Source organism: Manis javanica, chromosome 6 (genome assembly GCF_040802235.1).
Source record: "Manis javanica isolate MJ-LG chromosome 6, MJ_LKY, whole genome shotgun sequence".
In the NCBI taxonomy this organism is placed as follows: Eukaryota; Metazoa; Chordata; class Mammalia; order Pholidota; family Manidae; genus Manis; species Manis javanica.
In genome coordinates, this window is record NC_133161.1 from 43,939,552 (window position 1) to 43,952,513 (window position 12,962).

Consider the following 12,962-nt stretch of genomic DNA (forward strand, 5'->3'; position numbering starts at 1 on the left):
TACCTTGTCACAGTTTGATAAATCTGGAATAAAATTCACATGGGACTTACATGTCTGTCTTCTTATGGGTCATAAAACCTTCTTGGTTCACAGTAATTAACTCAGAAAAGGCAAGGAAATCTGAACCATATTAAAATATGAAACCCAATTCCTCAAAATAGCTTTCCCACCTTCTCTGTTTCTATTAACGATGCCACCTACTGTTTTTTTCATTTTTGTTTTTTTGCCACTCAGGCTAGGAAAGCTGGGGTCATGTTTAATTCATCTTTCTCCTTGACTGCAACTTCTTCTTGCCACCAACCCCGCCCTGCATTCACTGATTTGCTAAGTCATGTAGATTCTACCTCCATACCATCTCTATGGCCTATAAGGACTTCAAATCCAAAAGTACTGCTCTTATTTCTCCCTCTCAGATGCACGTAACCATATTTCTCTCTTGCACACAAGCTTCATTGCCTATTGAATCCAGTTTGTGTTCCACACCTGGTTTTTAATGCCTGACGTCACAGGACCCTAATCAGCCCTAATTCCAGTAAAGGGAATCATTTCCTCCCTTGTGATGAAACAGCTTTCGCTGCTGGGACTTGATAATTTGTTCATTCTTCTGAAAATCCCCACTTCCATTTCTTGCTGTGTCCAGTCTTCAAGGCCCATCCTAAATGTCCCTCCTCTGTGAAGCTGTTTCTCATCCTTTCTTTTTCTTTCGCCAGATACCATCTCTTCTTTCTTCTTATCCCCAAATAGCAAAACTGATTCTAAACATCCACAGAATTTGTTGATAAGCCAAGGTGTTAAAATGAGTTTTACAGGCTGTATGGTTTTATTTTTTGTTGTATGCTTGCTTAATCATTTGTTGGTTTTGCTTCATTAAAACATATGGTCTTCTTAGTATTATCCTGTTAGTAGATAGGGTAAGGGGGGATGTTATAGTGGCATTTGTAACACGAAAACTGATTATGTAGTTACTGCGACACCTTCTGCTGGCTGGGCTGATGCTTTGTAATTCACATTTGTCTAGATGGTACACTGTCTCCCATTCCTAATCTTCTTTTAAAATGTCAGATTAACTTTGGGTGAACTCAGAGAAAGAGGTATATGGTGGGGAATGGGTAGAGGGAGTCAGGACAGATGAATGGGGGCAGAGTTTTGGGGGGAGAAAAGACAGACATCACCAAAATGAAAACAACATACGTAAGGAAAATATCAAGACTATATGTAATATAATATGTAATTTTATGAAAAATTGAGTAAACAAAGGAACAACGACCCAAAGGAAATAGGACTTGGAGATTCTGAGTTGGGACTCTGGTGTGTGGCTTGTGACATGACTAGCTGTGTGTGTAACATTGGGTAAATTATTGAACCTTGGCTAACTAGTTTCCTTTTCGATCACATGGGACACCCAGTATCTACCATTATGGAGTTGTGGGTACTGCATTGCATCTTTATGTAAAGCACCTAGAATAGTGCCCGACACAAAGTGAGCCCCTGTGTGCAGCCCTGTTCAGGAAGCCCACTGCTGCTTTCAAGTTAGATTTTGCAGCTCCGGTTTTCTTGAAGTTTTTATTTGTCTTAATTTTCAGCTTCATTTTGTTGATTTTGTATCTGTTTTCTCTTTGCATCTTTCTGTTTCTAGTAAATACAGTTTATATTTATATTATCAAAGATGCCAGAAAGTTTCCTGACATCTCATGCTGGATTCTGCTAGAAATAATTTTCGGGAGGATAGTTATTTTTTCCCCTTAGTTATCTCTATACTCATTGTTTTCTTACTATGAAATTTTTTTTTCATGGGTTGTATATAGTTTATTTATTTTCTCCTTAGCTATCCTCAAAGAAGGCAATAATTCTCAGGAAATGTCTTAGATGAAGATTAACATTAGTTAACTGAAAAAAAATAGTCAAAGTGGGAATTATGAAAATTTGTTCATTTTTAATCATTTTGTATTAACTTAAATCAGATGAATATGTTTCTTCACTGATCTTTCAGACCCCTGGCTCTTTTCTGAATTCTTCCATTTAGGGTACTCATATTTGTCTCACATTAACCTGGCCTCTGTATAAGATTTCTAGTTTCATTTCTTCAAAGGGAAATGGAGATTAAAGAAACTCATGAAGCATGCTGAGTGGAGAATCCCTCTAAAATTTTGTAATTGTTTACTGTTGTTTCACAGTCATCACACCTGTTTTCACAGCATTACTTTTAGTGACTGTCTAAAGCATCGAACTTACGTTCTTTAGATATAACAACTCCACTTTTGTGCTCATATGTTATTGGTTTATGTCATATTTAATTACATAATTATAATAACAAGCACAACTTGTCACAACAGGGTTTGGAATGAACCACACTGAAACTTGTATCAACTCAGCTAGTAACAACAGTGAGCAGAGGGTGGGCTGCCTGTCAGGGATGTGCTGTCATGTGGGCACTGGGCAGTGTGGTTTATGGGTGGTGGGAAGCATCAGTGAATCCACAGGGCTATTGAAATGGAAGTCAGGTAAGGCAGCTTCCCATATAGCAGTGGTTCTCCAACACGAGTGTGCCTCAGAATTACCTGGATAGCTTGGTAAAACATATATTGTTGGTACAATGCAGTCTCTGGTTCAATGGGTTGGAGTGGGATTTGCATTTCTCTCAAACTTCCAGTTGATGCTACCTCTGCTGAACCAGGGAACACACTTTGAGAACCATTGAAGTACCACTGATTTTGGTTGTATGGATGGATGGTACAGGGCTCTTAAAATATCAGCATGCATAAGGTGAAAGGCTCAGTGTTATGTTTTCATCTGCCTACCTACCCATCTTCCAGTGGATAGACATGAGCTTTTCTGTTACTCTTAGTTCTTGGTACTGTACTGAATCAAAAAAAAATAAAAAAGGATGAATGAGGGCTTTTAAAGTTTTCATGTTTATTGTTCTTTGCTTCTGTGAAAAAAATAAAATGACTAGTTAGCTTTTTCAACCTTACTGGGCATGCTCTTTCAAATCACGCCTCCTCCAGTGTCCTTACAGGAAAAAAAGGCATTTCTGTCTGTTAGAAAACATGTGCTTGGTGATAGCTTGCCAGCTGCAGGGTGGAAAGGCAGCAATGTGGGTGTGTTGTCAGCAAGCTGAAGACTTTGTCTGAGAAAAAGACAGATTATCTGATTGCTCTGTAATCTCCCTTTCAGAACTGGCTGACGGAGCTGGAGATCTTTGCTATAATCTTCTCAGCTGCCATCCATGACTATGAGCACACCGGAACCACCAACAACTTCCACATTCAGACCCGGTGAGGATGTGGAGATGTTTAGAGAAAAGGCAAAGGGGGGCTGGATCAGAGTTCTAGAAGTCAGGTGTTCGTCCCCTTTCTCATGCCTGCTCTGATTTGCATTTCTGAAAAAAAATGAACCATCAAGAAGCAATCAGCTTAGATCAAGACTTAAGAGTTTACGAAGTTATCTGCTCCTAATTCTCCCATTTTATTCATATTGAATATGGATATCCCTTTCTTCTCTGTTCTAATGCTGTTCATTTATGTAAGTACTCTGCATACTCTCTTTTATTGAAGTATAGCTGATACACAGTGTTAATTGGTTTCAGGTATACAACACGGTGATTTGACAATTCTATACATTACAAAATGCTCACCATGATAAATGTAGTTACCATCACCATACAAAGTTATTACAGTATTATTGACTATATTCCCTATGCTGTACTTTTTGTCCCTGTGACTTATTTATTTTATAATTGGAAGTCTGTACCTCTCTATCCCCTTCACCTGTTTGCCTATCCTCCCTCCTCTCTGGCAACCACCAGTATGTGATTTCACATCTATGTGGAATCTAAAAAAATAAAACAAACAAACAAACAAAACAGAAATGCTCCACCTGTTTCTAATAGGTGGCGGAACAGTTTACATAAAGGAGCAGATTCCATGTAGACTAAATCAGTGAGGATGGATAACACTTGGAGTATTTCTGTTGACAAGAACAATAACAGAGCTTTCTTACCCTCTAATCTCTGGGGTCATGGTGGTGCTCTTCTCATCCTCCCTGATTTCATCTCTGTTCTGTTCAGTGCGTTTATGGTTCCCTGGCTCGGTGTGGGGAGCGAGGTTGTCTTGTGGGCCACCTTCATCATGGGCAACCTCTGTGGCCTCTGTGATGAACCGGTACCTGCAAACCTCTGCAGGGTCTATTAAACATGGATCTGAGTGCCCACCTCTGAACCTCTGGCCTGTAACAAGATATCTCTAATGAATTTTGGTTTATTTTTTTTACCAAGCTACATATTTATCCTTAGGATTCCTCTCAGCACAGAATTCCAGGCAAGCAGGACTGGCCAGTTGTCATTTCCATTTAGATGAAACCTGATCTTCCCTCCCCCAGCCTGAGAACTTACCTTCTCTTAAGACAATGATATGGAACTGCAGTGACCCTGACAGTAGGGCTAACTTGGCCTTGAGGTAGGAATTAAAAGAAATTAGACTTTAGGGAGACATGGCAAGACAAAGATAGAGAAGATACAGCAAGGGGTGAGAATCTAACACCAAATAAATACTTGCTGATTTCACTTAAAAAAGCAGGTGTACACTCCATATAGGGTTGTGTTCACTAAAACAATCTACATGTATTTAATGAACCCAACACCTAACTATGGGGTGCACAAAGAAGACAGTATTGCTGGATCTCTGTTTCAGAAGGGGGATTTCAATAGAATGGCAGAGGACAAAAGGACTTCAGCCACTTGCTTCATTTTCTACCTCCTGCCTCCTCACCGGACAGTCTCAGCTGCTGGGAAGCAGCGTTTCATAATTCTGTTGCAAGGTCTTTAGATAAAGGGAATTTCACAGAGCAGCTCTGTTTAGTGGGCATCTGCAAGTGGAACCTTTGCTTTGAGGACAGAGACTGCAGTGAATAGCACCTGCTGAAGGGAGGGAGGTGGGTGGAAAAATCGTACATGGATCTTGGCTGGAGACCAGCATCAAAACCAGTCACAATCCCGGGGGGAAATGGCTTAATTACAGGAGTTGGAAAATAACTTAATATCACAAAATATACAGCAGTTAGCGCTCTACTTACTTAACAAATATAAGATTAGATCTTTCACCTCAGGATTTGCATGTTTTGTGTTACCCCCATAGGAGTGGGAAAATTTCAGTGGGTCAGTTATGCTTGGTTCAGAGTGAAATGAAAGCATTGACCTTCTATAACAGAACTTGATCCAAAGCATCTCAGCTTGTGTGATCCCAATTCAGAAAACTAAGTCTGTGACCAGGTTCTTTGTCCTTTGATGGTATATTAAGGTCAGTACTTTAAAGGTATGATTGATAGGTCTCCAAGTTTGGCCAGTGACAATCTTGGGGAGCAGTGGTCCAACTGTCAGAACACCTCAACTTCATCCCAATCCAAATTTAGCCACTGTAGGGCTCTGTGAAGTCCCTTTATATCCCTGGGACTCAGCCTCCTTGGTGAGAAAAGAGCTGTAATATAATAATCTAAATTTCATTAAATTAAAGATACTGAAATAGTATACAGGTCTGTGTTTTGGTGGACTGGTCTTTGAGAAAGTGACCAACAATTTTCAGGTAATCCTTACATTGCTCACTTGCACTTGTTCACATATGGCTTCTACATGGCAAAATTTTGAGATCGAGCCACCACCAGAGGAACTTGCAAACTGAACCTGCCAGGTGGTATGTGTTCAGAGAATTACAACTAAAATAAGTAAATGAATTCTCCCATTGAAAAAATTAAAATAAAATATTAAAGTCATCCTGGAAAATGTAAAGAAGTTTTTATTTGACCCACATTAAAAAAAAAAAGTTTTGCCAATTGGGATCTGGTTATAAAATAGTTTTCAGAGTTCTCAGGTTGGAATTCACATATTTCACACCCACATATCATACACCATGTATTAAAATACCATACATACAACTACTGATAATTTCTAGTGTTGGTTTTAGCTTATTGGTTGATATAAATGACATGGGGTCAAAGATAATGGCTAACCATAGGAAAAAGAGAAGGTGCACTCTCGCTTAAGAGAGTTACCTGAAAAACCTCCACTGTTTAACATCCCAAATTATTTTGCTTGGCTTTCTCTTCAGGTCTGACCCAGCTATTCTGTACAATGATAGGTCTGTTTTGGAAAATCATCATTTAAGTGCAACTTATCGCCTTCTGCAAGAGGATGAGGAAATGAATATTTTGATCAACCTCTCAAAGGATGACTGGAGGTAAGGATGAGACAAGAGAGAGGTTTGGAGACTAGGAAAGAAACTGAGAGGAGAGCCAAATTACACTGCTTTTGGAGAAATAATGCCCTATCTGAAATGTTTATTGCTATCTGTCTGTCTCTCTCCATCCCCATTCCGCCCTCCCTCTCCTTTTATTTCTCTCTCTCTCTCTCTTTTCTTGACACAAATATTCAAATATGTTGCAGGCACTTTGGAAATATTTGCTGTTTGTTGCCTTAGAAACTTATGTTGCTCTTATCTTAGCCTCTTAAATCTGAGTTGTATCATTTAACAACTTGTTTTTGACCTTATAGGTAATTTGAACTTCTTAAAAAAATCTTCCAGAATTTGCAAAGGAGATTATTCTGACACTTAAAAGAAAAGTTATGGGCACCTATTTCTGTTGCTTCAGTGACACTGTGTGCCTTTGAGTTCAGGCACACCAGAGTTTGAATGTGGAAACAGTTACTAGCTGTGTGACATTTAGGAAGTGACTTAGCCCCTTCACACCTTTTTAAAATTTAATTTCTAGAAAATAGATAATACTGTGTACCCTGTGATTTGGTTAGGATTATAATAAATGATATAATTAGCATACTTTGTGACATATGTAGCAACTTCTGCAAATCACTGTAGCTGTAATTGTAGGTCAAAGTGTTTCAAAGTTTATAGACAAAATCATTTAAATCCTTACAAAATGCTGAATCCACAGTGATGAAAATAGTACTTATGTTTCAATTAGGTGATCAACCATTTCTTGAGTATCTCTGTGCTAGCCATTTTGCAAGAATTCAGGGAAGTAAGTCATACTGAACAATAAATCAGAAATGGAGTTTTAGTTAGTTGGCTGTTCGTTTCTAATGCAGCTCTCATTTATTAAAATGTAAAGGAATATTTGGCTTGAATTTTTTTTTGGAAAAATCTGGATTCAGCCAGCACGTGAAAAATGCAGAGCCTTTCAGTTAGTCAGTGCATATCTTCTGGAGAAAAGGAACCCTCTCTCCAATTTAAAGTTGGTAAAAGTACTAAGAAGATTTGCATATGGTAGAGAACAGCCTCATGCATATTCATGCATGTTCAGAAACATCCTGATTTGCAAGGATTTGTATGAGGTCTTTACATAGCATATATTCCTGTTATTAAGACAATCTAATAAAGTGCTCCAAAGGTTGTATAACTGCCTTTTTTTTTTGATCCTGGGGAAGAAAAGTTGGGTAGAAGCATCCTAGATTCCCATGCAGTTAAAGAAAGTTTGGCAATGCTGTCAGGAAATCATTGAGCCAAAGTCAGCCATCAGAGGACTTCCACATTTCCCAAGAAGGGGTGCCCTCAGCTATTGGCTGGAAGTAGCCCATGAAGAATGGCCCTGGAGGAATAATGGCCATAATTTTCAGAATGCAGTAGCTAAGGCCCGTGGCCAAATAATTTGTGTAGTTGGAAACCTGTGAGGTACATTCTTATGGTCACTACCCACTAGTAATCAAAATACCATATTAAATTGCTGCATAATACTCCATCTATGAAGCCCTATAATTACTTACATTTTGAGTGTGTTTGTGCATTTTAGTTATAAAGAATCCTACAATGAACATCTTTTAAGTATTTTTTTTTCATGTGTAGAATTAATGGATCAAAGAGTGTTGTTTCAAGGTTCTTGATGAACTTTGTCAAATTGCTTTCAGATAAGGCACAGATATTGCTAGACTGAGGGATTTGTGGGAACATGGGAATTATGTCTTGATGGGCATAATTGCCTCTTAACACATTTTCAAAGCATAGATATTCCACCTCTATTGCCTATTTTTGTTAAGGCTTTTCTACTGTGTAAGTTTGTCAAAAATTTAGCTATATTATTTGTGTTTCCACTGTACTGTGATGTTAAGCCTTATTTACTCGTCAATCTACTACAATGTTAGTGAGGCTGGCTTAGGTAGCATCTAAACCCAGTCACTGGAACACACCAGATTATATCGTTCACACTGGAATACACTAATATTCACCAGTGTAACCATCCTAATTGTTTATCATTCTTATTGGTGGGTATTTGTGAAGCACTAGTTGTGAACAATTTGACTATCACCTCTGATCAAAACAAGTTGTAATATTGAGTGATTAAGCAAAAATAAGTGAATTGAGTATTTAAAAAAAGTCAAACTAGTCACTTGAAAAATATAAGTTAGTGAAATCTGTTTATGTGCTGTTCTTATGTTTTCCTTATTGAGTACTGTATCTCAAAGAGAGTGAAGTATGATTGAATGAAAATCATGGTATATCACAGGCATAGGATGTCCTCATTCAGTGGAAACCTCTTTATAATTGTAGTCTCTAGCGCCATGCTTTGTTGTTACTCCTATTTTGGGGGAGCCTGTAGGTAAAGAAAAAATTGTAGTTGATGACTTTTAAAATTTAAGTTACATAGAATTAGTGTTCTACTGTATTTTCATTAAAGAACAGTTTTAAAAATAGTTTTATTATTTTATCATATTTTATTACCATTTAGTTATATTGCCCCAAGATAATGGTATTATCTCATAAGTAAACTATTAACATTATTTAGCACTCTAAGGAAAGCCCATTAACTCAAAGATAACATATGGCTAGTATCCTATGTCTTTCTAGGAAAGCGATAGTAGTACCTGATAGATTCCATTTGGGTGTATAGTGCATCAGACATTTCCTTTAAATTGTGTGCTTTTCAGCAGTATCTTCTTCCCCAGGGTTTGCACTCATTTAAGTTTGCCCTTAGCATTTAGACATGATATCTTTTTTTTTTAATTATTAAGGTATAATTGATATACAATCTTATGAAGGTTTCACACGAGCAACATTGTGGTTGCTACATTCCCCCCTATTATCAAGTCCCTACCACACACCCCATTACAGTCACTGCCCATCAGCATAGTAAGATACTATAGAGTCACTGCTTGTCTTCTTTGCTCTGTGTTATACTGCCTTCCCTGTACCACACATATTTCTTATATCAGATTTGTATCCAGAATATAAAAGTACTTTTATAACTCAACAATAAGACAAACAACCCAGTTTTAAAAAGGGAAAGTTTGAAACAGAGATTTTCCTTAAAAAAATATTTACAAAGGTCCTATAAATACATGAAGGGTACCTGACATCATTAGTCATAAAAGAATACAAATCAAAATTATAATTAAATACCATTATTCATCCCTTACAATGGCTGAAATTAAAGACTGATGGTAGTAAAAGTAGACAAAGATATAGAAAAACTGGAACTTTCATATACTGAGAGTCAAAATATATAGTGATACAACCACTTTGAAAAATCTTTGGCAGTTTCTTATAAAATTGAACACTGAGAGTTGTCTCATAAGCCAGACATTCTACTCTTAGATATTTGCCCAAGAGAAGTGAAAACATATCCACACAGATTTGTGTATGAATGCTCATAGCAGCTTTATTCATAATTGCTCAAAACTAAAATCTAGTAACCCAATGTCCCTCAGCTGGTGAATGGATAAATAGTGGAATACTTGTACAATGGAAACCCACTTAGCAGTAAAAAAAAGAGCTATTGGTAACTCACTGGATAGATGAATTACAAATCATTATGCTGATAAAGGAAGCAAGAAACAAAAGAACACATTTGATATGTGTACATACGTGGGTACATATGTTAATGTATATCTATTATCTAGTTTAATATATATGTATAACACATATGTACATGTATATACATGCACCACACCTACTTTGTGTTTATGTATATTTATGTGTATATATAGTGTGTATATATACACAACACATACATATATATAAAACTAGTAAATACAAATGGTCTAGAGACATATAAAGATCAAAATTTGCCTGAGGCCTGTGGACAGAGGGAGGGGTGACTTGCAGAGGGGTGAGAGGGTGACAGAAATGTTAGGTATGATTATAGTGGTGTTTTCGAAAGCTTATTCAACTGTTTAAACTCACTGGATTCTACAGTTTTTCTGGAAGCAGTTTCTTCTGTGTAAATTCCTCTTAGTAAAGTTGTTAGAGAAGGTAGAAAGATCAGTGTTTGGCAGGGGCTCAGGGAAAGGACAAGAGGAATGAAGAGGTGAAGCATGGGGGACCTTAGGGTGTTAAAACCTACAGTCCAAAATGCAATATGGATGATCAGTCAACCTCCTAGGGTGATTTTCAAATGAATTTTTTCTTAAAACTTTGAATTCAGTTGAAGAATGAATGCTTTACCACACTATCACTTTCTTTGGAATTTTTCCTGTGAGTTAATTCTCCAAATGGTGTGTACATTCCACATAACATCCTCCTAACAAATGATTTAGTTAATCCTTAACCTTCATTTATTCCTCATAAAAAAGCCCACCTAAAAGGCCCAAGTTAGATTAGAAATGTCACAACTATTTAACTGATTTTGACTAGAAGTGGCAAAACATAAATGAATTTTTACTTTCCATTTTTTCTTTCTCCCTGGTGTCCCTGAAAGGGAGTTTCGGACCTTGGTAATTGAGATGGTGATGGCCACAGATATGTCCTGTCATTTCCAACAAATCAAAGCCATGAAGACTGCTCTGCAGCAGCCAGAAGCGTGAGTGGACCTGTGCCCTCATGTGTTTGTATAAGTGTTTGAACTGGTACTTGTCCATGTCAGAGAACTTTATTGCATGGTCTTATGAAAGGGGCACGTTCCGAGGAGAGGGCATGAGAATTGTACACATCAAAGATCGGTTCTCATCAGGGTTTTGAAATAAATAATAAGGCTGGTAACAATTTGCCCCATTTAGAATTTAAAATATTTCCCTGTGGGAAACTAAGTTGTCAAAGATCCACTCAATGCAGAGGCCAATGCAGAGGCAACAAATAAAACTCAGTGAGGGACTCTTGGATCCTTATTTTCTCTTTGAATGATGCAGTCATTCCAGAAGTAATTGTGAGTCAATTTTTGAGGTGTCCACCTCAATAAACAGGGAGACCTATCAATGAATATCCCAGCTGTGGGATGCAATGGCGCTTTCTCCCCAGTTCAGCTGAAGCAGGGTTTGGATGGGAGAATGGAAGGGATTAAAAAACAGATAATTTCTTAACTCTTATTGAGGTTCTGAAAGTGTGGTCATTGTATGTTTGGGTCCTTTGGGTTTGCAGAATTGAGAAGCCCAAAGCACTGTCCCTGATGTTGCACACAGCAGACATTAGCCATCCGGCAAAAGCGTGGGAGCTCCATCACCGCTGGACTATGTCACTGCTAGAGGAGTTCTTCAGACAGGTACTTGGCTGTGCTACCTTTTGGGGTTTTCATCCCTGGATATTTTCTGGATTTTATATTTCCATAGTGCTATTATAAAGATTAATGAGATTAAAATAAGTTTATTTGGGGAAGGAGGGTTCTCCACCTTTTTTTTTTTTTTTTGGCTTCCTGGTTATGTTCCTGGTTTGAATCTTACCCAGATTCTGCTTCTCAGAACATGATGGTGTTTCTATCCTATGCATTTATGTTTGGGAAAAAAAGCATTTTTTTTTTGGCAGTCTTTTGTCAAATTGTCATCTGGTTACTTTCCTTGTGATTCTTTTATTTAATGAGTTGGCCAAATGATGGCATCATACTGAGGGATTAAGATGTTAATATTCAACTCATATTTCTGTTACAATTGGTTGAGTTACTTCTTTTGAGCAGATAAGCCATGATGTCAAATTCCACAGTCAGGTGTGGCCGCTCAGGGTCAGGAAATCACTAGAAGCCACTGTTCCAATTATATTTAAACTTAAGTACATCCTGAGACACAGGGTTGTGTTTTCTACAAAAATAACCAGAGTCTTGAATGGATGGATATACAGTGCTTTAAAATTAAGAACAAAAAGGTACACAGAAGTAGAAAAATAGAAAGGCATATCAGTGTGTACCATTCAGACCCATGTCTTTTCAAGAAGAGTTTCCATTAAAATATCACCTTGAAGACATGAGGTCCTGAAGTTGAAAGCAAGACATGTAGGTTGTGGGACCTAAATTACAGTTAAGTCAAGTTAATACAGTTAACACTATTTAGTTTAAGAAGAGAGGTTCATATCAGGGAAATGCAAATCAAAGCTGCAGTGAGAAGTCAGCTCACACCAGTCAGGATGCTAATATCAACAAGAGAACAAATAATAAGAGTTGGTGAGGATGTGGAGAAAAGGGAACATTCATACGCTGCTAGTGGGATTGCAAACTGGTGCAGCCACTGTGGAAAGCAGTATGGAGGTTTCTCAAAAAAGTAATAATAGAATACCATATGACCTGGCAATTCCATCTCTGGGAATCTAATCTGAAGAAAACAAAATCATGAACTGGAAAAGATATATGCACCCCTATGTTTTTGGGAGCATTGTTTACAATAGCCAAGATATGGAAGCAACTGAGTGCCCATTGATAGATGAATGGATAAAGGAGATGTGGTACACATACACAATGGAATGTTTTTCAGCTGTGAAAAAGAAAGAAATCTTGCCATTTGCAACAATGTGGATAGGCCTAGAAGGTATTTTGCTAAGTAAAAAAAGTTAGAGAAAGATGAGTATCATATGGTGTCACTTACATGTGGAATCTGAAAAACACAAATAAGTGAACAAACCAGCAAAACAGAAATAGACTCATAAACAGAGAAGAAAAGAGGTTCCCATAGAGTCAGAGTCCACTGGGAATCCAGAAAACACTACTTACTAATAGTGGTCTCAGCTTTGTCCTCTAAAGTAACAACAAGTACACTATTTTACTCAGAT

At 37.6% G+C, this 12,962-nt stretch overlaps 1 protein-coding gene across 10 annotated transcripts in view; it reads left to right on the forward strand.

Annotated features, from left to right (window-relative positions):
• PDE1C (phosphodiesterase 1C) overlaps positions 1-12,962 on the forward strand; it is a 462,113-nt gene that overhangs the window by 366,448 nt on the left and 82,703 nt on the right. For all 10 annotated transcript variants that reach the window (XM_037027419.2, XM_037027424.2, XM_073238636.1 and 7 more), the window contains 4 exons: positions 3,175-3,275; positions 6,099-6,227; positions 10,696-10,797; positions 11,352-11,472. In XM_037027419.2, the coding sequence (XP_036883314.2) occupies positions 3,175-3,275; positions 6,099-6,227; positions 10,696-10,797; positions 11,352-11,472 (453 nt within the window). The remainder of the gene's footprint in view (positions 1-3,174; positions 3,276-6,098; positions 6,228-10,695; positions 10,798-11,351; positions 11,473-12,962) is intronic.